Source organism: Pyrgilauda ruficollis, unplaced genomic scaffold (genome assembly GCF_017590135.1).
Source record: "Pyrgilauda ruficollis isolate IOZ18807 unplaced genomic scaffold, ASM1759013v1 scaffold3, whole genome shotgun sequence".
Taxonomy (NCBI): Eukaryota; Metazoa; Chordata; class Aves; order Passeriformes; family Passeridae; genus Pyrgilauda; species Pyrgilauda ruficollis.
In genome coordinates this window covers 1,638,573-1,664,156 of record NW_024524377.1, presented here as the reverse complement: position 1 = coordinate 1,664,156, position 25,584 = coordinate 1,638,573, and the positions used below count along the sequence as shown (strand labels likewise).

Sequence of the window (25,584 nt, the reverse complement as noted above, 5' to 3'; positions counted from 1 at the left end):
TCCCTTGCAACCCAAACCATTCCACGATTCTATGATCTACAAAAATAATCTTTATTTAACTAATAAGAGAAGATAATTAAAATGCGTATTTTGAGGATAAATGTTTGTCAGTTTACAACAGATGTATGAAAAATAACTGCCACAATAAAGGAAAATATATATACAAAAAAAATATTCCATTCGTAGTGCCAGAAAACACTTCCTTTTGTTAGAACATCTGAAAATGGCTGCTACTGTTTTCAAAAGATTTTTCACTCCACTTTCCTATCTTCACAGCTCAGTAAGTGAAACATGTTGCAAGCACTGTGACAGAGGCAGCCGCAGAATGGCCAGAGCATACACAGATCATTAATTGAGAAATTTCAACAAAACTGCCTTAGATTATAAAGATGCAAAAGCTTAAATTGCACCTTAAAATGCTCAAGTCCTATTCTTTATAATTCTTCCACCAAGAGAGAGGGGAGAAAGATCATGGAAATGAATTTATTTCAGTTGAAAACAAGTGAGTTTTGCTGTTTTGCTTAGGTCTGGCAGTGCCTAACCACAAAGCTTTTCAGTGGTGCTGTTATTAACTTCTTTCATTAACTCAGATTCAAGAAATACATTTGTTTTTAGCAACAATAAAGGACCACAGCCTTTAAAACGTCTGGGTATTTTAGCACTGCACAATTTCTGAATACTAGATGAAAGAAATACAAGGATTTATCTGGTATGTTTACTGCCCTCTCTTCACAGGAAAAGTGCTGCAGTACATTTTAATTTCTGTTTATTTCCCTAAAACCCTCTCCATAATTTCAGCTGGATGCAGTAAAAGCTATGGCCAAGCACGAGCTGAGTAGCTGCAGCTTTGTGAAGCATCCATGAAACAAAGCATCACTTTCAGCCAAGGCACAGGTCAGAAATCCCACCAACAATGGGTACACCATGGCAGCACTGGTGGACTTTATACAATAAACTGAGATGATTTTTTAGAGCAAAGTGGTTCAGCCACACTGATTTTATCGAGCTCTCCTCAGAACTCTGCTCAGTTTGGTACAGGGTCATCCTTTATGGAATCACAGAATAACCTGGGTTGGAAGGGATCTAAAAGCTCATCCAGTGCCACCACCTTCCATGGGACACTTTCCACTATCCCAGGTTGCTCCAAGCCCCATCCAACCCGGCCTTGGACACTTCCAGGGATCCAGGGGCTGCCACAGCTTCTCTGGGCATCCTGTGCCAGGGCCTCCCCACTCTCACAGGGAAGAGTTTCTTCCTAATATCCCATCTAAACCTACTCTCTTTTCACCTGAGGTTGATCCCCCATTTCCTGCCACCACATGGTCTTGTAAAACATTAATACAAAAAAATTAATACCAAAAAAAAAATCAATACAAAATAAAAATTGAAAAATAACTAATACAAAAAAAGTGTAAGGAGAAGGACTCCTCAGGGTTACAATGCTGTTGACAGAAGGACACCTTAAATAACGAGGAGCAGTGTGAGCCACACCTACCATGAAAGAATTTGGTTGTATCCATACTGAAAATCCCTTTCCTGGCATTTCTGGACAGGATATGCCAATTGGTTCTCATGGAAGTAGAGGACCTTTTTCAATTTGCCAAGGTCAGGGCGGAGGGCGGCGAGTTCAGCCAGGTTAAGCACTGAGCTTGCAAAGAGGATCCTGGAAAACAAGGAGAGCAGTGTTTACTGCCGGCGAGCGTGCTCGCAGGGGTCACCCCTTCCCCTGCTCCCCACTCCCTCCCCCCCAAGAAAAACATAACCCCTGTAGGGACACATCAATAGCTAAGCCTTAATACCATGTAGCAGCATTCGAAGTTTTGATCTCTTAAAAAGCAGCTGCTAAGAACCCAACTAGAAAAGTACCGATTCTCATCGGTCTTCCCAGCTCAGTTACAGAGAGATGCAAAATAATAAAAAAAAAAAAAAAGCTGGATGGATTTTATTGAAAAAGGCAAGAAAAGCTGTATCTGAAGGACAAATGGAACAAAGATAAGGCTGGCTAGGGAATACTTTGCTTGCCAGTTTCATTACACTTTACTTCTTTATGCAACCAACTACTGAAATTCAATATATGAGCAGGAATGGCACATGTTCATGTTATGACATAAACCCTTTTGATTTATGCACTGCACTTATCTAGTACGGTCTGCTTTTCTTTTTTTTTCCCTCCACCCTTTTTCTGTTTTATTTTCACATTTTTATTAGGTATCCTCTATAATGAAATGTTGTTTCTACCCTTGCACCCCAGTCCTGCCGCTGCACTCCTGCTATTCCACAGCCCACAACACTGCACACATCCTTCAATTAGATAAAGCAGGCACAAACACCACTAACAAGCTGCTATCTTAGCCTTGTGTAACTTCCCAGGCTATCAGAAAATGAATGCATTTAAATGTGAATATGAAATCCTGACCCTACTGTAACCAGTGGCAGATTTCCCTGCATTTCACCAAAAGCATGTGAGCATCTCCTGGCACCTGGCTAGCTCTGCTTCCAAGCAAAGTGAATCCTGAACTTGCAGAGAGCTGAAGAGCCTCAGACATTTGTGTCCTGCATTTCTTATCACAGGGGACTTAAAAAAAGGAAATAATTGAGATCAGGTATTTATTGCACATAGAATATTAAGTTTAATAAACTACTTTTAAACACAGCCTGTTTCTGAATTGTTTGGTTGGGGTTTTTTTGCTATCCACCATTTCAGTAATTCAGATTCAGAACTGATTTACACAATGTTTTATTATTTTAATTTTTTTCCCTATGATTTTTTTGCATTTTTTTCCCCTACTGTTATTCCCATTCTTTCTATTTTTGCATGAGTTTTGTGTTCAAGATTACTGCCAAAATAACATCTCTAATGTGATAAACTCCTGATTCTTGCTGCCAACCTCAAAACTCATGAACTTCCCCAAACATCCATCTAGATCATATATATATTATATCATATCTCTGCTAGCTTACACCCTTCTTAGATGACCTGTATCTACAGAACAAACACTTCCTAGGGCACAGATCCTGTATCCATCTTCATCAACCTGGGTCAATGCTGATCTGAAAGGCTTACAAAAGTAAGAGATGACTGTTATTGCCTTGTTCATCAAATATTTGATGGTTCTAAAGGGCCTGTCACACACAATGCCAATTAAGATATGAGCTTAGGTTTATTATGAGTCATACTAGGAGGAAAAAATAGTTTTAGGTAAGTCATTACTTATTTGTCACCGTGAGTAATGACCTCTGGACCTCATAATGACCTGGGTGCCAGGCTCAAAGCAGAGCAGGAAAAGCTTCCTGGGGGCTATGTGAAATCCCTGCTCAGCACCAGAGTGACAAAGAAAAATGCAAACTGGAGAAAACATACCCCAAAACCTACAAAAATGAGATTAAATGGTTGCTTGGAAAAATTCTGGCTACTGACAAGACAAGGGGGAATGGCTTCATGCTACAAAAAGGATAGGTTCACATTAGATAAAGGAAGAAATTCTTCCCTGTGAGGGAGGGCAGGCCCTAGCACAGGTTGCCCAGAGAAGCTGTGTCTGCCCCTGGATCCCTGGAAGTGTCCAAGGCCAGGTTGAATGGGGCTTGGAGAAACCCAGGATAGTGGAAAAAGTCCCTGTCCATGGCAGGGGAATGGAACAAGATGAGCTTTAAGGTCCTTTCCACCCCAAACCATTCTAGAACTCCATTTCTGGATTGCATTACAGTTTATCTTTGCTGATTTTTCAAAAAATTCTTTTCTGCCATGAGTTAGGGAAGAAAACAGAACTGATACAGGATGGCATTGATGAACCTGGCTGAGTTTGAAGGAAGAAAGGGGAAAAAGACAGCACATTGGGACTGAAACCAGGGGAACCAGCACAGAGTGAGGGTGGGAAGTGCAGACAGTAGAGGTGCCAAGGTTGACACACTGACTGGAGAGAAAAGGACAATGGAGATCACAATGAGAACAGACCCAAGAAATAAGCTTGGACAAAATCATGTAGCTCTGACGCATCTTAACTTGCTCAGATCAACAATGGGATAATTAGGAGGGGGGAAAAAAGAAGATGGTTATAGCCACAGGCAAAAAAAGAGTGTTTGCAGTCTTGGCTTAGGCAAACTGGAGGAATTCAATAGCATCATTAGAGCACAATGGAGCTTGGCTTCTAGCATGGCAAAAAAGGCTGAAAACTTGGAAAGCTTGCAAGAGGTAGATCTAAATTCTCTCCACTGTAAATAGAAAGTGATAAGACTCAACCAACAAGGAGATGGCTTATCACTGCCCAGCTCAGCACAAAGAACTGCTGTCAAGAGAAAACTGTGGTGATGACTAGCAAATTCAGATGCAGAGCCTGAAATGACATTGCCTATGCTTCTTACAGCAAGGGAAAGAATTAAAATAAAACCACTGATTAGGAAACTCCCTCCTCGATCCACTTTCGTTACTTCGCAGCACTTCCAGAATTTATCCCGACTCTGAGAGGCTCTCATGGCTGCTTCTTTACTGGCAGAGAAGCTGCAAACTACCAGCACTAACCAATTTCCCTGGCTTTACAAGCTTAAATAACACCTGACAGCACGAGTCCCCGTGAACATGCCCACAGAGCAGCCGCGTTCGTGGCTAATGGACTCACGCAGGGCACTGGAGGATATGCTGGAGTGTATTTCCATTTAACACCTATTACAAGGGGAAGAAAGGAAAGTTTATTATAATGGAACGTGCAACATAAATGTATGTCAGCTGTCATTCCGTGTGACATCAACTTTCATTTTACCTCAGGTTATTATTTAAGTAATAAATCCTAACAAGGTGAGCTTTATCATCCCACAGAGTGTATCCGGGAGGTAGAGACACAAGGTGATGGCAAGAACGCTCAAAACATGATAATTCCTGACAGCTGCTGCTTGAGCACAAGTTAAATTGAACAGTTTATCTCAGCATAAAGATGTTATAAGGTTTTATGTTTAATTTAAAAAAATTAACATAAAACCCAGAGAAAGCAGAGTTAGGCAATCTTTCACAAACATGACATACTACAATCACTGTATAAGCTGGATTAGTACTTATTACCATGCTACTAGAGAATTAAGCTGTTTTTAGACCACCAAAGAGCTTTAAATTGCAACTTTTGTCTATGTAAGAGAAACCTATATTTAAAACGTCTGCTAAATTCAAATTAACAGCTACATCATTAACTTACCATCTCACAAAACCCCCTACAATTCAACTGCTATTATGGTGTCCTTATCGAGACCTATCAACACTGCAGCATTTAATATATACAGTGCTCTCCAATAAATACAGTGAGCGAATCCTCACTAAACCTGTGCTGAAGGTCACATTCCTAAAGCTCTGCCCCAGCTCTCCTCTCCAAAACATCCCTGAGCATTTTGCTGTGTGACAAGTGACCTTCTTGTAGAGAGCAGGACCGTCCCACATGCAGTAGCCCCACTGCCTCGGAGACTGGCCAGATTTCAGGACCACCATCCACACAAGCTGCAGTCTAAAGCCATGCTCGTGCTTCATCCGAATCAGTTCACAGTCCTTCTGAGGAGCTGCTTGCATGAAATTAGTTAAGCATGTGCTTAACTAAAATAAATATTCCTGGGAAGGAAGCTGAGTGCACTTGCAGGCTCAGAGATGTGACTCGTCCACAGAATTCTCTGCCCTTTGCTACTGTCTTCCCCATTATTTTACTCCAAACAACTGAAAGTCAGTAAAATCTAAAAGCCCTTTTTTTTTTAATTACCACCAGACAAAATTACTAATATGGGTTTCCACTTATATCAAGCAAATTATAATAGTGAAGGTGCTAAAGTATTTTTATTTGGCTTTATAAATCTTCTTTGTGTCATGCAGCCTTGATTTACTCTTTTATGGCATTGCCCTAAATCTTTCAATTAAATTCCCATGCAACTTAACTAAAAACACATTTTGCCTTCCCCTTGGGAGACCACACAGGGCATATTTATGTATCTATGGATATGGAGGCTGAGCTCTACGATCTGCCAGGCTTACAGAACAAAGCAAGTCTAAAACAGCACCTGATTTGTAGTGGAATGCTCCTCAGTCTGGCAGAAGCTCTGCACGAAGGACATATAAACGTGGCCACTATTTGTGTGGCAGTACAGGTAACGCAGCTGTCCCTGGAAAAGGGGGACTGCTGTAGGATACAATCCTGCAGCAACAGCAGGGATTCTCCTGCTCCACAAATAAAATCCAAAGCCACAATTCTCTGCTGCAAAACAACTACATCCACAGTAAAATGAGTTTATGATTGAAGATCTGGCAGCCCAGAAAAGAGCTATGAGCACTCTTCATCCTCCAGGAGCAGTACTGCAATAAAGCAGACTAACATTTGGATATGGCAACAAATATGAGCCTTTTAGGAGAAAAGGCTAAAATAAATACTAAAATTATACTGTTCAGTAGATGGCACTGATTGAACCAGTGAGGCCCTGGCACAGGGTGCCCACAGAAGCTGTGGCTGCCCCTGGATCTCAGGAAGTGTCCAAGGGGAGCAAGGGGATAGGGGAAAGTGTCCCTGCCAATGGCAGGGGTGGAATGGGATGAGCTTTAAGGTCCCTTCCAACCCAAACCATCCTGTGTCTTTATTTCTGTTTTTATAGTTTATCCAAACCATTCTGCCCTATGTTGCCCCCTTCAAGGCCAAGGCAAAGCCAAGAGGTTTGACTGCAGACACATCCTCCTGGAGAAACAAGGGCCCCAAAGGTGATGGAGGCTCCCAAGGCCTCCAGATCAAACCTCGTGGTCAGGGCTCCTCCATCACAGCTTTCCTTCATTTCAACCCAGCAAAAAGCCAAGTCCATGCATCTGGCTTTAAGTTACCTTTCAAATGTAAACTGTGTCTCAAATAGCACTGCTAATGCCTGCAATCTGAACAGACCAGTTACTTTGTTTGTTATTACACACATTTTTATATGATCGACTTCCAGAAGTTGCATTTTTATCACTAGCCCAAGAACACACAAATTACAACCGCATAAAAATGCTTTTCCTTTTCCCATTACACAATAGACAACACTGAATTTCTGAACAATAAATACTAATAAGTGGTAATATGTGACAGTCGACAGTATAATAAATAATAAATTAACAATAATTTTTTGACATGGAATGTACCAATGTCAAAAAATGCTTATAGATATTTTAACTCATAAATTAGGGTTTTTGTAGATAAAGATAATTTGCAATGTTTACAGAAATAATTAAGTCTTACTATTTTAATGGTCTCTATTTTTCAGAACAAATCACAAGGGTTGTCATGCCTTTCATCTTAATTAGGCCATGTGTTTGTCTTATTTATTTCTATGTACTTTCATAAACGTTTACAAATATTAATTGTAAAGAAAAATATTTTTTCCTCTTGCTGTAATTGCTATATGTACATACAGTACAGTAATAAATATTCATGGCTGCTACCAGTTCAATATTTAGGATTTGGGAGTTGCCCTGTATGCTAAAATAAAGCAGGAAGGAAAAGCTTGGTTTCAACTCCTACTGCCAATCCCTTCTTTTTATGTATTTTTATTTTAAAATACACAATTTCAAAGATTTAGAAGTTATATAAATGCATTTTTTAATGTGCAAATCATTTGGGCTCTCTCACAACTCCTCCTTGCCCCTCTGATTCTTTATTTCAACCAGCTGATCAGAGTATTTATCTAGTGGATTCAAATCTCAAACAAAATTTCAGGCCAGATCCTTAGCCCACACAATTAAGAACCAGTCTTAAACACTTTTCCACTATTTTTTATGACCTTTAGCTCAAAAAGATATCAAAAACTATGTGAAAACTGTGAATCAAAATTACTTCTCTATGTAATATCAAGAAGTAAGCTTGAAAGAGACTCTCAGAGAGCAGACTTTGAGGGGGGTGTATTCTGTTTGAACTGCTTTGCTTTTCAGGCAACGACACTGAAGCTTCTTGAATTTTATTAAGTGCGTGTGGTACTATTTTTTTCCCCTGATTTGTAATTAAATTTGGCTTCAATTAATTACTGACAGATGCACATTTTTACTTTAGTGGCCAGATTGTTCACCATGGGCTACATTGGCCTCTCTGTTCCCACGAAGGGAGAGGTCAGGACCAAGCAGTCAGAGCTGTGGTGATGGGGGGGAAGGAGAAACCGTGAGTCCACATCATCCTCCTCGCCCAAATTCCATCAGCAACAAACAGTGAAGCTAAGGAATTTCATTAGAGCAAAGACTAAGCAAATCAGAATAACCCACTAGTGAAAAGTAGCTATTGGTGGGTGGTTCATATAAGGTGGACAGACTAACTCTGCTCAAATAGGTGTTGTGATGGAGCAAAGAAAAAGTACGAAGCACGATAAATAGAGAACATAGTGACTGAAGCCAAAAAATTCACCACAGGTAAATATACAGGATGCAGTGATGTATAATGAAATGACATTTTAAAAGAAAAACGCTTGCAAAACTGATGTTCTACTCAATTAGGCAACATTTAACCAGCATTATTTATTGGTTATAAGGCTGCAAATTAATTTAATTTGGTATCTTATCTGTCAAACTCTGGAGAGAAGCCAAATATGTCAAATTCCTGGCATGAACAAGGCAATATGGCCAAGGGGTTGTGGCAGCACGGAGAAGTCCTAGGGCTATACACAACTACACTTCTTAATCTGAACAGCAAGCTTTGAGCATCCTTACTTCACATCTCTTGGTGTCAGCCTGGATCCAGGATGGCACAGAGCAAACAGGTAACATCATGGATATATGGATCCACTGCAAGCAAGGCTGATTTATCCCACAGAAAGGGAATCAAACCCAGCACAGCCCAGACCCACCACAACACTCAGGGCTTCCCTTAAAAAAGGTTTGTACCAAGAGATGCTTGCATAAAGTAGAACAACAAGTGGAGCTCATTTTCCATTATTTTAGTAAGTTTTGGGCAAAGTTAAAACTCAAATCTTCCCCCAATTTTCAGGTTTACACATTTTCTATTTTGAAACCACAGAAGACATGCTCACTTTGCACAACTGCAGAGAAAGTCATGGAATCTCAAAATAGTTTGGGTTGGAAGGAACTTTAAACACCATCAAGTTCCGACCCCCTGCCATGGGAAAGCTTTGCTGACTGTTTAGTGTTACATTTCAAGTGCCCTGAAAATCTTGTTTTCCAAAGTATTCCAGACTGGTTTTTATGGTGCTTTATGCACCTTGATATCTGAATGCCTTTTTTTTTTTTAAGGAATTTGAAGACTATGACTAAAAGGAACTTCACTTTCTTAGCAAATGGTTTTCACATTTTTCTAATATCCCACAGCTCTGATTTAATCTCACACAATGTACAAACAACAAGTCGTTTAAAAATTATTTTTATGGACTCTCCCAGCTAATTTTCCTAAAAAACTCCCACTCCCGAGCATCAACCCAAGGCATAACTACTGCCTAAGAATGGGGACCCTCAGGAAAAGCAGGATTCTTCCCAGAAAACTAATACAGTCCTCGAAAAAACTCAGACTGTCATAAAACCTGAGCAGCTGGCAACTCTGTCACCATGAAGTATCCATATGGAAGACCGAGATGTGTCAAACTACCCAAAACGAGTTTGGATAGTGCAGAAGATGGAATAAATAATTCAGTATCTTCAACACTTTCAACAGCAGGTAGTAGATATGCTACCTGCTCCTACAACGTGCCAAAATGTAACATGCGAGTGAGAGCGAGCGAGAGAATGTGAGTGTCTCCAACCTGTTTTCGTGAGGATATTTTGCTCGAGGAACTTCTCTTTTTAGAGGCATATGATCCGTATCAGATGTTTGTCAGGAGCAGGCAGCACTACAGAACATTAGGAATAACTTAGTGACTTTTAATATATATTCACAAAGTGAATTCACAAAGTCCTCCGTGTACATGTATTAAAAAAAAAAAAAAGTATTTTTATCAAATATTACCAAAAAAAAAAAAAATGAAGGGGAAATATGTATTTCTCCCAAATGCCCTTCACACTTCTAGAATATTTGTTGCTGCAGTGTAGTGGCAACTTTCCTGCTGTAATATAAGCTAAGCAAACTATTCCATGTGCTCAGCAAAGTGGCAGTCAGATCCACAATTTAAATATTTCTGCTCCATGTACATGACATAGTTCAACTATAAAACTACATGGTGCAGTGTCAGTCTTCTGCCATCTCTTCCTCTGAGAAACAGTTACACATTGGTGCATAAACCTTCATCATTTATACTCAGAGAAGATAAAGTGACACTTCTGTTCCCCAAGAAATTAAAATAATTTAATGCTTAAGGGTCTCCAGATCTGTCTTTGGAGGGACAAGCTCCTTCCTACAGTGATTTATCAACCAACACTTCATCAAAACCACAGGGACAGCAGGTAGACTGATATCTAAAAGCACATCAATAAGGAAAATGTCAAGTTTTGTGTACTGCACACTATTTTGAGCCCCTCCACTTTCTGATTAGAACATTTCTGTAACTCAGCAAAGCCCACACTCGCTACCAGATTTGAAGGATTGCACTGAAATGGCTGAGCGACCGACTGAAGTGAGATTTCAAAGAAGTGAGACAAACACTCGCCTAAATTCAAAAGCTGCCAAACATATTTCATCAGACTTTCAAAAGATAATTGTTTTGTCTGTTCTGAATTAAGCTTTAAGTGCTTTAAGAAAGGTTTCTCTACAAACATGGCTAAAGATCACAAAGGGGAGCATTTGGAATGAATGGAACCCTTCAGTCATATATTTAATATCACTTGCATCATGCCTGGCATATACCATAAGCTGCTTTATTTCCATTTCCATAACATGATTTTAAGGATAATCTATATTGATGTCCTACTATTTCATTTCACATGTTATCATAACAGGGTTTTTATTTATAATGCAACCAGGGAAAGAGAAAGAAATAAAAGATCTCAGCTCTGCAGCTTGGAGCTCCTGACATGGGATGTAAGAGCTGACACAAACAGGAGAGAATTCAAAGAAAAAGAGAATATTTCAAACTCATGAGAGAATTTCACAACCATGGAAATTAAGCCTTTTGCCCATTTTTCTTCTTCAGCTCCTGTCTGAGAGTTTTGCAGGGTTAACAACAACATTAGACATTTACAGTCATGTTTGGTCAATTTACACAACACAGATCTGACCCTTGAGTGAGCAACCCATACCTCAACACTGCAAGATGCTGGTATTTCCCCACATGCAAAAATCCAATAATAAAATAATAACTTGATAAAAATACTTCTAGGCTTCCATATATTTCACAAATCATGCTCTCCAACACATCTCATACACAACTATAATTTCAGGATTATTTTATCATTAAATAAAGCATCCAGTGCTGAATTCCCATTATTCCTTAGGAAAATGAAAGAGAAATATCTGCCTCTGAGGTTGAAATCATATGTTAAAAAGTCAGAACACCACATCAGATTCTTTCTAATCTTTAAGAATAAGAAACAGAGGCCAAGGCCTGCTTATCAAGGGCCACCAAGCAAACCAGGGCAACAGTGAGAAGTCAGGAGCCCAAGCCAGAGCTGAAGATAAGTGAATGTCATGGTCTACTGATTTAATCAGCTCATGTATGATCATGTAAGTGTTTATGTATCATATGGACCCTGCTCACCACAGCACCTGACTGGTTTCCCAAAATGTTATCTTAGTTAGAGCACACAGAGTGATTCAGCATTTTCAGATCTCATATCTTCACTCCCAGAGAGAGGTAAGTGCACAGATGTCTGCGTGCTTGCACATGCAGATACACAATGCATAAATACTATATACGCACATATTTTCTAGCAAAATCCACCAAAAAACTATGAAACATTCTGAATTGAGCTATTTAAACTGTGGCCAGGAAAACTGTTGACAAGAGCTAATTTGTTATTGAAAAAAGATCGTGCATCTCTCCATGACAGAAACCTAAAAATCTGTTCAAGATGGCTGGGCAAGGAGCTTTCATATCTGCAAAGGCTGAGCAAAGTAAAGCAGTTTTTGGTCAAGGTCTCCAAATAATACCATTTTTCCAGCAATGCCTTTGAACTACACATAAAACCTTTCAGGAGCTCCTGAAAAGGAAACTTGACTCAAGCTGTTTGTCAAGATGACTGGAGATGTTCTTTGGAAAGTATTTCCAAAAAGTTCTGGAGCAATGGTAGCTGTACAATCATATGGGATTAATTTTCTGTATATATCTCGTTATACTGCTGGAAGAAACAAATTAACTTGAAAATTCAAAGATCTTTATACAGCCCTGTGCTCCTAGGTACAAATATTTAAGTAATCTTTACTTCTTGTCAAACACTGAAATGGATATTAAATTATATTAAATTATTACAGATACAAGTAGTAAAATTTCTTTTCTGCTTTCTCTGTTAGCTCCTGCATCTTGGTATTTCTTACACAGAGTATAAAAGATATTTTAATATTATCTTTGATTTAAATTGCTTCTTCTATTAAGACAAAAACGTTGTGCTGGATGTATAAACACCTGCCCAGAAGTCTCACAAATTTTCCCTGTAAAGGATCACAGGTTTAGAAAAACATCATTTATTCCGAATATTCCTTTCCCTGATGGTTTCGGGATGCCATCCCTTTAACCACCGTTTTTTATCTCCTCTAAAATAAACAAATATATGAACAAACTGTACAGAAGGAAGGAACTTCAACATTTCAGCCCAAACTGAACCCAAAACTCCCCACTGCGCCCTATGACCCCCACTCGTATGGGCTCGGCACAGTGGGAGCTTCCCCAGCCTGCAGGTACATGGAAGGGGTGAAATGCTCCCCTTGACTTCATATATGAAATTAAAAAGAAGAATAAGATTAATGTTGAAAAGAATGGGGGGGGGAAAAATTGTGCGAAATGTCCCCCTCCCTGTTCCAGGACCTGTGGATTGACGTGATGAGAAAGAAGCAATCTGGTAGATAAAATATAAAAAATTCATTTTTTCCTTCTCTCTTACTCCCATGTATTAGCAGAAAGGACAAAATGAAGGAGCAAGGAACTGGTGAAAAAAAATCAAACCAGAATTACATCCGTCAGGGTGATGGAGTGCAGTGTCCTGCCCAGTCCCACCGCAGACCTCCTCAGGGCTACTGTTTCAAGTAAAAATTAAACAAGATGACACAGAAACAGTCCAAGATTGACATTTTCCAGCTTTGTGTCATGTTACATTATTTGAATGAATCTCAACTTTTAAAAACATCCAAAGGAAAGCAAATAAGGGCTGAATAAAACAAAAAAAGACTTGTAAGAAATAAGACTCTCACTACAAGAAAGAGAGCCACCCATGTTGATACTACCAAAGGTAAGAATATTTTTAAGGACACTGTTCCTCTCCCAGCCACTCTTTTTGTTGCCAGATTAATATGAAAAAATGCTTATTATTCTACCAGTATTTTTACCCTGTGACTTTACTCAAGTTGTGTCCACAGAGTCTCAAGAGTTGCAGATGAAGCCCAGTGCTCCCAGCACAGCTGCTCTCCTAACCATCTTCAAGGTCCAGAGTCCACAGCACAAGGGCTCAGCTTTATTGGAAGGATAAAGCCCTGAAACTACTGAAAAAACTGTTCAGAAGTATGAAAAATAATATGCAGGATTTTTTTTTCCTCAGTTACCGAGAAATTTGAAGCAGCCAGCAATCAACTCCCTCTTCTCAGCACTCAAAAGCACTTACAGAAAGCCTGTTCTTAACCCTGCTGCACAGGAAAAACTCCCTTTTATCTTCCATTTATTTTCATTTTTACCTGAAAGGCAGAAAAGAGTTGGGGTTTATATACACCAAACATGAACTGGATTTTTTTTTCAGTGCCTTAGACTGCGGTCGCCTTCCCCCCATATGAATGCATACCTGAATTTCCACAAAAAAAACCCAAAAAAAAACCCAAATAAAAACCAAAAAAACCAAACAAAAAAAATCCCACACCAACAATATTGCCCTTCTGATTTAAGCATAGCCTGTTACTCAATGTAACGTTCATCTATACATGTTCTCACTGTTTAAGAACTCGGCGCAGGTGTTATTAATAAAATAAATTTATTTTTTAAAAGGATGCTATTCTATAAGCTTTGAAGCTCACACATAGTCTAACTTAAGCCAGCTTGGGCTCATCTGGTCTTTAAATGAGCCCTTTCATGTGGTCAGCCCACGAGCCATACGTACTGCTGCTCAATCACGCCACTGTACATCGTCAGCGCGAGGATGATTTGCATGATTTGCATTTCCTGTGCGCTCCAGCTTCAAGGAGCTCTAAGCACCACATACAAAAGAAACCACCGCCAAGTAATGCAAAGATTTTTTAGTTAAACCAGATGAGACTGTTTCAGTCAGCCTTGCCAATAGTGAAAAAGGGGAAAAAAAAAAAAAAACAACCAACGAAAAGTGGGGGGAAAAAGTCTCAGGGATATCCTGTTAAATAAGGATTTATTTGGAGGGAATCTGAACCTTAGATTCATACCCTTACTTTTAAAATATAAAAGGTCTATGAGACCCTTAAGAAATATGGCCTAGCAGAAAATAATTCAGTTAAGAACTTTTCTTCCCCAATATTTCTTAGCTTTTGGCACTACATTAAGTTAGTAATTTATTTATTTATTTAATAGCACATAAATGGATTCTGATTACATTCTGTTTCATAAGGCAGAAAAACTAACCTAACTAAACTGAATTCACTGATAGCTGGTTAATACTTCTCCCTATGAATAAATCTTTTATTTTATCCCAAATGATCAATAAAATCTATTGGACAAACAGCTAAGACAGAAACAGCATTACAGTGGGCTTCAATGAATAAGAACTAAAATTAAAAAAAAATGTACCAGAGCCTCGTTGTCATGAAAAACAGAGACAGATGGGGAGCCAGACCTATATGATGCTACAAATAGATGAATATCTTGTAAGGATTTCAACAAATGTTATAAGACCTAGTCAAAAATTGAAAAAGCACAATGCAGCAGCACAAGCAAATCTGAAGTTCACCTGAAATCCAAGCCATACTATCATCATTATATAGATTATCACGTTTCAAAAATAACAATAAAGATTAAAAACTTTATAAAATCTTATCTAGATAACGGCACAGCTAAAAATGTCATTATTCAGTACAAAGAAAATAAAATTAAGGAAGTTTGCTGTAACAGCTCCTTTGGAAAGGAGGTGCATCCTGTCCCCAGCTTAAAAATGCAGGTGGGCGTGTGCACTTCATGTTCCAATATTGGATTGGATGGCAAGTTTCCCTTTAAACTGGTAGATAAATTGAGATGACTAAAGACTATCAGGCTGACTGAGTGAGCTGTATACACCCAGCTACAGAGTGTAGCCTGACAGAGACCCAAGTCAGGCTGCTCCAGGAATCTGCACATCATCACGCTCCAGAAAAACCACAGCGAACTCCCGGCGCTGCCGCTTCCAAAGGACAATCAATTTTAGAAAATTAAGCTGCATTTTCTTTGGTTTTGGTTGGTTGGTTTTTTTTTCGTTCTGCGTTGTTCAAATGGAACCAAATATAAGATGTGGGTGAAACCGTAACCGAGGGGTTAAATTCTGTCTTGAACACAAAAATTCCACTTATTTCATTGTTGTCTGCAAATATACAGTCAAGAGCCACATTTAATCACCACGCGGAGTTTCTATATTGTGACTGTAAGATTTAGTAATCGAAATGGCTACCAGAATAAAAATGCACTCTGTCATTTTTCCACTTAGACAGCCCCTGTATAATGCTCTTAAAGGTCAGCTAATTTTATTATGGAAAGTAACTAATAACCTTTATTAATTCTTACGCTCGCAGTTTTCGAACACGTCAACCAAATAAATAATATACTGCAGGAAGACACCACACAAACCAAGCTGTTGAATACAATCTCTCTGCATTTGCAACAGACAAAAGAGGTCATTAGAAATGTAATACATGGGTTTTTTTGCTGTGGAAATTAGGAAAACATGGATAGACAGAGCTTTTTAAAAGCCAGGCTGCTGGCCCTCCCCCGTGCTCCAAGATACTGAGACCACCAAATGAGGTGCTAAATTCACTAATACCCAAGCAGAACCATGATTTCAAATGTAATGCAGCACCTCTTCTTTTTTTCTAATTTTCTAAATTTGCAGGATGTGGTCAGTATTGGAGACCATAAGAGTTTTGTTTAGAAACTTTTCTGCGGTCTTTCATTTATTAAAATTACTAAAAAACACAAAAGTATCAAAAGTTAAAAATACAGGTGTTTGTATTTTATTCTGACAATATCTCTTGCATGGAAAGCATCATTATGTTGCACACTATATAAAATGATGCAAGAATATTCATATTTATTAAGGATTTTTGCTTTCCTTAAGGGGTTCAGAATGCAGAACTGCTCATGGTCAGCCTCTCCTAGCAAACTGCTTTGAGTGAGTTTGTTCCTAAGAAACATTACCACACCTGAAACTAAAAATAGATGGTTATTTTTAGCCATTTAATCACATGAGGAAAAAGACACAGTTTGTACCAGTCTTCTTTAATTTACAAAATAATTCCATAACGAGCCCTGTGTGTTTATATCATGGAAATCCCTGGCACTCAACCTCTGGGCTCACACACCGGCTGCAAGTGGAAGCAAAATGGGGTTTAAAAGATTCCAGCAACAATAGTCTTGTGACTAAATCAGAAACAGAAGCACAAGCCATGAGCCAAACAGATACCTATCGGTTTCCTTGAGCTTAATCTGATTAAAACATGGCTCTCAAAAATGTTAAATAGAATGCCACGTCAGAGAGCTGGCAAATGATAAAAATAGTTCATTACAGGAAATCATTATTAAAGCAGCACTACTTGTGTATCTGTTATGGAAATTTCCCTGTAATTTTTCTAGGTTTCCCCTTATGCTTTTTGTTGAGTTGCTATTACACTTTTTTTTTTTCCCTCAATGGCATGTAAGTTTGAGATGTAAAAAGAAAATTATCACTGCAATTTTCCAACTATACTCTGCTCAATACCATCTCAAGTGTGTCATACATCATCTTGTCATTCACTTGAACAAGAAATCACATAATATGCAGAGGTAGAAAATAATCCGAAATGGGGAAGTGCCACTAGGGCAAAACTACACTCATATGCCAACACAGGGGAAAATTTAAAAAAAAAAAAAATTAGACTTCATCTTAACTTCAAGGACTTTCATAATGAAAGCATCTTAAACATAATTAATAGGGGGAAAAGTTTCAATGAAGAGCTGCTGGGAATGACAGCAGAGCCATTCTAGAGTTCACCAAACAGTATTAGAAAAACAAACCATTAAGAATATACCATTACAAATCAACCTGAATGTTTTTAAAAGTTTACACAATTAAAAGAAGATTCAGAATCCTAAGAAAATTTTTTAAAAAGAAACTCAGTATTTCTAACCTCCTACTACTACCACTCCCCTCACAAACATCCTCCAGATTATCCTTCAGAGCACCCCATAAAATACAAACTAGAGTTGCAGTATCTTGTCCTGACTTCACTTACAAAATCTAGAAAAAGCTTTTACAACCAAAAAACCATAACCAAACAAAAAATAATCCCTAAAAATACTTTCACAAGATCTTATTTAACTCTAAGGTTAAGTAATTCCTAAGTCCCTGTTTTTCCATACTGAAGAGCCTTCAACAAACTTGAACAGCCACCCCCAAAACCCTTGGGATCCTTTTTAAAATGTGGCTGATGGGAAAAAGCCTCCATCCATCAAATTAGGTTTTCATTCAAAACAGACATTTCATCTCTAATGAAGATTCAGGCTTCTCCCAAGAAAAGCCAGGATTAGTTGGTAACTGATGCAGTGCCTCTCCATCAGGACACCCAATGTCCCTCCTGTACCTCCACTCCTCCTCCCTCTGTTCCCTGCACCCAGCAGCCTCAGCCACTGACATGGACACTTAAAACAGGCAGGGTTTTTTTAATTTTAGGTCAAACTCATAACTATTTGCCGCTGGCATATCATAAGACAGACACATGATGTAGGGGAACAACGAGGTACTTCAGAGACAGGTCTAGATGGAAGCAGGGCTAATCTTTAATTAAACTCCAGCTACTGCCCACCTAAAATCCAGTGGTGACAATGCAATCACAGCAATAGTGGCAATTTTTAAAGACAGCACAATCACCACGTGTTTTGCAAGTGTGTCTAAGACCTCCTTGATTTTTGTCTTGGATATTTAGCCAAGCTCTGCCTGACTCAGCATGAAAGGGAATGTGCATCCTATTAACAGCAGTGCTTAAACCTTATTCCATAAAGAGTTTTCCAAAAGCACTCACATCTATTCTTCTTAATATCCCTCCCACATTAAGAAATTATTATCTAATACAGGGAGTAATCAGCTCATGGTCTTACTACAGTCATCCTCCTTGACAAAGCAGGGAAAAAAACACCCAACTGTGAAGCATTAGAAAGTCAAGGTTCAAAACATCCCCATTTATTGAGATCAATGCAAATTTATTTAGATCTCCATGCAACAAGACCAAGTGATACAGACTGGTAAATTCAAAGTCCCTACTTCTGCAATGGGCCTTCACCAGGACACACAGAAGGTCACAGTGAAGGACACACAGCCTTAACTGAGGGAAGAAAAGCTGATGACAGCTAATCCAGAACTGGTTTAAATGTAAATTTTAACACTTTACCATGTCAGACCATTGTTAAGCACTGAATTTCACATTGTCCTGCCCGTTTTCTAATCTGAAATACCAATATAGAAGAATGGACTAATAGATTATTAATTTATTACAGTATTACGTACCCTTTCAGGTGAGAACTGAATGTCAGAGTTCAGGTGTGCACCAAGAGTCATCCAGATTGATGCAAATTTGTTCCCAGCATCCCCTTTCTCATTCCATAGCCCCTCTCAGATCGATTTTCTTTGTATTACCCCAGGAAATGAGATGCACAAGAGGAAAACAGACATTTTTGTGGTGCTTAGGAGCAAAAATATGTATGTGTAGAATTATATAGAGGGCCAGAACACCTCCCATCACTACAGGCTAAATGAGTCATCCACTTCAGAATAATGACCAGTAATTAAACAAGAATCTGTAAAGCTGTTAAGTGCCTTTAACAACTCCAACCTATGACACTGAAGGGGTACAAGCCCCCCACGTACTGAAACCATCCATATGATCTGTCATACAGTGGAGCCTCTCACAAAACAACCTCTCACCCATGGAAATGCTTCTCCCCAAGAAGCCAAACAAAAACAATTTAAAATATTTATGGCCACAAATTTCAGCCCTGCTCCATAAACCGATGAAGAGACATGACATCATGCTAACTACCTAGACCTGTCTGGTTGATAACAGGCCCAGGTTTCAGGCTGAAGACTGAACTGCAGGAGTGTGGAAGGGTGTGAACCTACAGGTCAGCACAGATGCTGATCACAAATCTGACTGGCCAAAGCCAGAGCTGACACTCCAGCAAATATAGGAGGTCTGGCCATGCAGGACTGACACCACAAATAAAAGCCTTGCAATACTTTTGCCTTCTTTTCAGCCTCCTTGGACTGGAAGTAGGAAGGTTTTCCTTAAAGGAACCTAATTGCTTCATCCTCCAGTCCCTGCATCCACAGTTCTGTTTTCATGTGGTAGACATTCCATAAATTTCCTGAAGCATTAGCAAAATAATAGCAAGTCCATGCTCCAATGGGACATTTCTGTCTGTTTTTTATCAGCATAGCAAGCTGCATCTCCCTTTGCTCCATGGTTTCTCCTACATTTCCAGACCTGAGCTACATACCTTAAGTCTCCATTGCTTTACTAAAGTCTTTTCATAAAGCTCATTTCTAAATCTTGTCTAGAAGTATTTGTTTTTCCCTTCCTAACCCCTTACTTCTCTAAGTGCCAAGCACTTGGCCGGCCAATATTCCCAAATCAGGCTTCAAAGAGGCAATTCTGAATTGTATTGACTCAGGTTGTGACAGGAAGGGGCAGGGGCCCCCAAAAGCGTGGTGCTCTGCTGCTGCAGGAGGGAGCAGATGGCCACCTTCCAGATGGCAGCCAACCTCGTCTCACCAAGTGCAACATCTGTACCCTGAGTTACATCTCAGAGGATGGTCCTGACACAGACTGCAGGTCACTGCCCACGGCTCCCAGCCACACGGCTGCTCCACAAGCCAGAGCATTTTGCAAAATGCAGAATGACAAGCCTGAAAAAAGGTTACGACTAATTAAAGTTTGTAGCAGGGCACAGTTGAAAGAGAGTTCAAAAGTAGATGTTAGGGAGAAATCCATCTTAAATATGTATTTTTTAAATGTTTCTCCAATCCAGTGTTTTGTTCCCGGCCACAAACATGCCTTGCTTTCCACATGGCACCTTGCAAACCTGGAATTAAGATGTGAACCATGCAAACCCAACCAACCCTGATGGTTTTGCTTCCAGGTCACCCCACAGCAAAGAACGAGCTCATTTTTCAGCTTCCAGACCAAAAGTCTCTAACAGCACTACAAGAGCACTCAAAAATGGACTGGATCCAGCTTTAAAAATGATAAACTTCCCAAGGCTCAGTGAAACAGTGGTCAATGAATTTTAGCTTGAAATTGCAAAGAGTAATTTGTGAGTTCTGTACCATCTAAGTCTAATTTTAACACAGCCACAAATTATATTGTTTCTTCACATGAACTTAATTCAACTCCTCGTTGGGGCAGTTAAACTTGAAATCTACCAACAGGAAAGTAACTAAATTTTTTCTGCCACAAGAAGAGGCTGATATGAATTAATGGTTCCACCAGTTTTGCAGTATATATTCTTCAACAGTTTATTTAATAAATTCAAAAATTAAAATGTTGCTGCTTTCTTATTCTGAATGCATAACCTCCTCAAAAAGACTGTTTCCAGACATTTAAAAGGAAAAAAGTGTGTTTTACAATAGAAAAAGGGAGCATGCTGCATTTCAAAATCCATTAAAATATAAAATTCTGGTTACAGGCTCAACAATCTGCCTAATTAGTTTTTTCTAATTAGCAGGATGCTCTAACCTCTTTAATAAGACTTCTGTGGACAGAATGTTCCATACTGGTTATCCATCTGAGGAAAAAACTAAACAAATACTTCTGAAGTGCAGCTAATAGAACAAACGTGGCTGGGCTTCATGGTCAGAAGGCTGCTCTGGCATGTAATACTAGCAATCTGCAAAAACATGAAATATTCTACCTTGGATACACTACTGCTCACACTAAACACCCCTCTGGATTTCAAAGACAAAATGAAAGCTATTATATGCAAGAGTCAATGAAGTTACAGTTTTAAACCACATGCTGAAAGGCAAAATAAATAAAACAATATTTTAAAAAATGAAATTAAAAACAAAATAAAATAGGCATGGACCAGACACCATAGAAAAGTGAACTGAAGAGATAATGGGAAAGCAAATACCACAGTGATGCTGTAACAACCCAGAGTGTGGTTGCAAAGTTCTTTGGCTGCACAGCAAAGCATTTGCTCGGTGCACACAGCTTTTGTATCTTCCTCTTCATCATTCAGAGCCTTAGTCTGTACCTAGCAATTAATAGGCAGCAGTATTGTCTCCAAATCCCATTTTATCCAACAAAAAAAACCCATTTTCATTATTCCTCTATATCAGCCATGCTGTTTAAGAACTATGGGTTAAGAGAAATGGGGAGCCCCTGCAGTATCTGTGACCAGAGGAAAACTCTGGAGATAAAGAAAACCCAGTCCCCTGCTCCATTAGGAGTTTGCAGAGCAGCTGCTGAGCTTCATCTCAACAGCTGAAATATCCTTTATACTCCTTAAAAATGCAGGAAGCACACAAGCATCTCAAACTCCCTCCCTGCCACCAATTCATTCACCCCGATTCCACCCATGGCCCCAACATGTTGGTCTCATCACCCATCAGCAGACAGGAAAACTATTATACCCTTCACTTTTTTCCAATCAGTATCTTGGAAAACAAGAGCCATGTGCAAAATATAATCTAAGAACAGTCCCTTGAAAACCTCCTGCTAATGACAGGAGGTACAGAGGCACCATAAATATTGACTTCAAACACGCTGAGCCCCAGAGACCCCACGCACTCCACAATGTCAATGACCTTCCATGCAGCTGTTAGCATTGGAAATTAGGATTTTTCAAGTACAGATGCTTACTTTAATGCTGAATTTATATTCCACTCATCATAGCATAGCATGGTTAACAGTTGGACTTGATGCTTAGAGGTTTTTGCCAACCTTAATGATTCTGAGTCTATGATTAAAATCTAATATTTTTCTTCTGTACTAAAATGTAAGACTATATAAAAATATTTTCCAATGTGTTTACACCAGAATGAGTATTAATTCAATTCAAGACCACGCTCCAGGTTCTCTACTCCATGTTAGAAAAAAAAATGGAAGAAAATGTAGGTTTTACTATTTCTAACTCACGATGCAATTTTCAATAATTACATTAGACTAGTTTTCCAAATTCTTTTGTGGCAAATTAGTCTTTTCTGACACTCCTCCCTACCACTCCTGCCTATGGTGCTTCTGGGAACAAGACCTGAGGTCTGTGTTTACAGCACTTCAGACCTGAATGCCTCAACAGCCACAGAAACCACTGAAAACCACTTCCAGACCAGGATCCTCTGCAGAGCTGGTACTAAACCTCAGAAGATCAAGTTCTGCTGCAAGCCAGATTCCACCCTGAGTAGATGGTAACACAACAGTCTGGAGAGGTAAAGATGAGGGCTAGGTAATCAAGATCTCTTCCAAAAAAGCCTTCTGACTGGAAAACATCACTTCAGTCATCAGTAACCACAAGGGCCAGTTGACCCCACACAAGTGAACTTCTCCCAGTCAGGACCTCGAGGATTCGTGGAGAAACAAAAGGACACCAAATATTTGCTCCTGAGATAACTGAGAGTCACAAACACCAAGAGGTGCCCAACATCTGATGGTAACTCACGTTCCTCCCAAAGCACCTACCCACCTTTTTACACCTTTTTTCCCTCCCACTTTGACACCCCACAGCTAAGACCTGAGGATGTAACAATAAATTGGAACCAACTTTAGTCGAGGATGATAGCAACAAAGAAAGAATTCAAGTGGCAAAGCAAAAAAGGAAAAGAACCACAAGAAAATGGTCTCTACTATCAAAATGAAAAAAACCTTCAAAAATCTGCCCAAATCACCGCCAAAATTAATCTTTCCTTCAGTAGTTTTAGCGTCTTTAGCAATATTTCTCAAAATGCATTTAACAGATAAAATTTTTAACTGTTAGGTTTTTAATAAAATTGACTACCATGAAATTTCTGTATTAAAAATAATTTAAAATAATTCAGTTCCTCGGGGTTTAAGCATAGAGATGTCACCATGCATGCTAACTGCTCCATGTTTAGTGAGTTACAACTCTTCTGTCACGAGTAGGAAATGCATTTTGCACACAAAAGCCAAAGGCACTGTCAAACCTGCAGCAATCTGCAGAACATTTGGAAAAAAATGCCTGCAAACTAACTGTTACTAGATAATGGTCCCATTTATCATTCTTAAATTCCATCTTTAATTAAAAATGGGATATTCTCTTACATAAATAAAAAATTACAGATGTTCTCAAATTACTTCCCTTCAATTTTTTTAGGTTTTCCATATATAATATACATAGTTACGTGTTCAGAATTTTTTCATGTTATTACATAATACCTTAATATGTGAAGATTTTTCAATGTTCTAACTAGATACATATAATTTTCCATAGAGTATGCTATATTAAGCATATTAGCACTCAAAGAAAACTCTCTAACAGAAATCAGTAAGAATGTCATTTAACTGCAAGGAAAATAGAATTTTAAATGAATTTTCTATTGTTCTACCCATAATCATTTACCCCTTTTCCCTTTAAAACATTTGGTAAATCACTAATTTAAAGGACTGATGTAGTTACATCAAGTAAGGTGGTGTGAGGAAACATTAGCTGCACTCTGAATAGATTTTTCCCCATATAATTCTTTGACATACTGTTAAAAGGAATTAATTCTTCCACTTATTCTGCAACAAGAAAACCACATATTCGCTTTTGATGTTGTGTCCACTGCTGTTTCCTTCATTCTTTCTTCACGCAACTAGACAGAAATATAAGTTCAAGCATGCAACAAGTAAAATGGAAATTAAGAGAGCTAAAACAAAAAATGATGAACAAGAAGGCAAGGTTATAAACATAAACAATAAAAACAGCCAGTGCTCTGAAATGGAAAGCATTCTTTAAAATGACTGTGTCCACTGGACCATCAGAGTAAATGTGCAGGAGGAAGGGAGGAAAAGACAGGGACAAAGGACAAAGGCAAGAAAGGAAAAATACTGTCCAAGGGAATAAGGAAATTGTGGAAATCTTCATTACAGAATGATGAACAAAAAAAACCCCTTTCAGTTGCTTTGTATTCATCAAAGATATTCTAATTAATAGATACAGTGTATATATTCCTAATTGTTTTTTGTAAGGAAGTTAAATTCATCATCATAATGACTCAAAGCCTACCAATACCTAGGCTGAGACATATTAAAGGGAAGAGGAGGAGGAAATAAATTGATCAAACTCTGGTATGGGGGAGTCAGAAGTTGATCCTAAATTAAATGTTTTCCATTGTGGCGCAATTTGGCGCAAAGATTGTAACCAAACTCCTGCCTAGGTATGTGTGTTTAGGGAAGAAATGAGATAATAATCCATAAAATCAAGTGGTTTCTGTTTAGACTAACATTTCTGTTTGATACAGAATAGCATTTATGAAGCAACCATCCATCCACAACCACCCTCACCCACGGTGCCTCAGCTCACACCAGAGCTGGCTCCAAGATTATGGCCTGAGTCCCTCAAATGGCACTACACCAGGAGGTGATGCCCTTGGAGAGCAACCAATGGACCCCAGCCTTGTCTTAGGGACAGTCAGTCCTGTAATCCCAGAGCAATCGAGAAGTTAAAAGCAGAAAACACCTTTGGGCACATTTTCCAGAGTGACCATGGACCTAGTCAGTGCCTTCAAAATCTCCACCAAAACTCATGTACACCCACAGCAGGTGCTAACAGCCCTCAGCTGGCATAAAAAGCAGATGCAAAAAAAGAACCCTGGAATGGTTTGGGTTGGAAGGGATCTCAAAGATCATCCAGCTCCAAATTCCCTGCCATGGGAACCTTGGTTGCTCCAAGCCCCATCCAGGCTGGCTCTCAGGTAGAGGCACATGGGCTGAAATAGGTGAGGAAAGGACTCTGGATTCACTCTGTTGAAGACTGGAAACAGATGTTCCTGCCTGAACCATGACTTTCAAATTTCAGTGTGTTTGGGTCAAGTTAAAGCTTACCCAAAAAAAACCCCAAAAGTATATGTATTTATATTAGTGCTAAGGTAGGTCTTCTCCCAAAATTGTTTTGCTAAAAACAGTTCGTACAATGTAAAATTCCTTTTCATCATGCATCAATTCACAAAACCCAGCCTAGTTGTGGGTACTCATTAAGAAAATTAGTTGTTTATGACACCAGAACACAAAGCTATAAATCTAAATCACGTGCAAAGCAAGTATCTGACAAAATTTGTAATATTTACATCTTAGTTAAAAAAAAAAAAAACAACAACAACCGGAGATTAGGAAAAAAAAAGCAGCCCCAAAAAAAAAAAAA

At 38.9% G+C, this 25,584-nt stretch overlaps 1 protein-coding gene across 13 annotated transcripts in view; it reads right to left on the bottom strand.

Annotated features, from left to right (window-relative positions):
- Positions 1-25,584, bottom strand: part of GTDC1 (glycosyltransferase like domain containing 1) — a 197,797-nt gene that overhangs the window by 111,940 nt on the left and 60,273 nt on the right. For 10 of the 13 annotated variants that reach the window (XM_041473204.1, XM_041473196.1, XM_041473192.1 and 7 more), the window contains one exon: positions 1,496-1,663. The exons of 1 other annotated variant lie outside the window; for it this stretch is intronic. In XM_041473204.1, the coding sequence (XP_041329138.1) occupies positions 1,496-1,663 (168 nt within the window). Of the gene's footprint in view, positions 1-1,495; positions 1,664-9,717; positions 9,783-13,598; positions 13,649-25,584 lie in introns of those variants that run through there. 2 more of the 13 variants (XM_041473205.1, XM_041473199.1) reach the window with 2 other exon arrangements.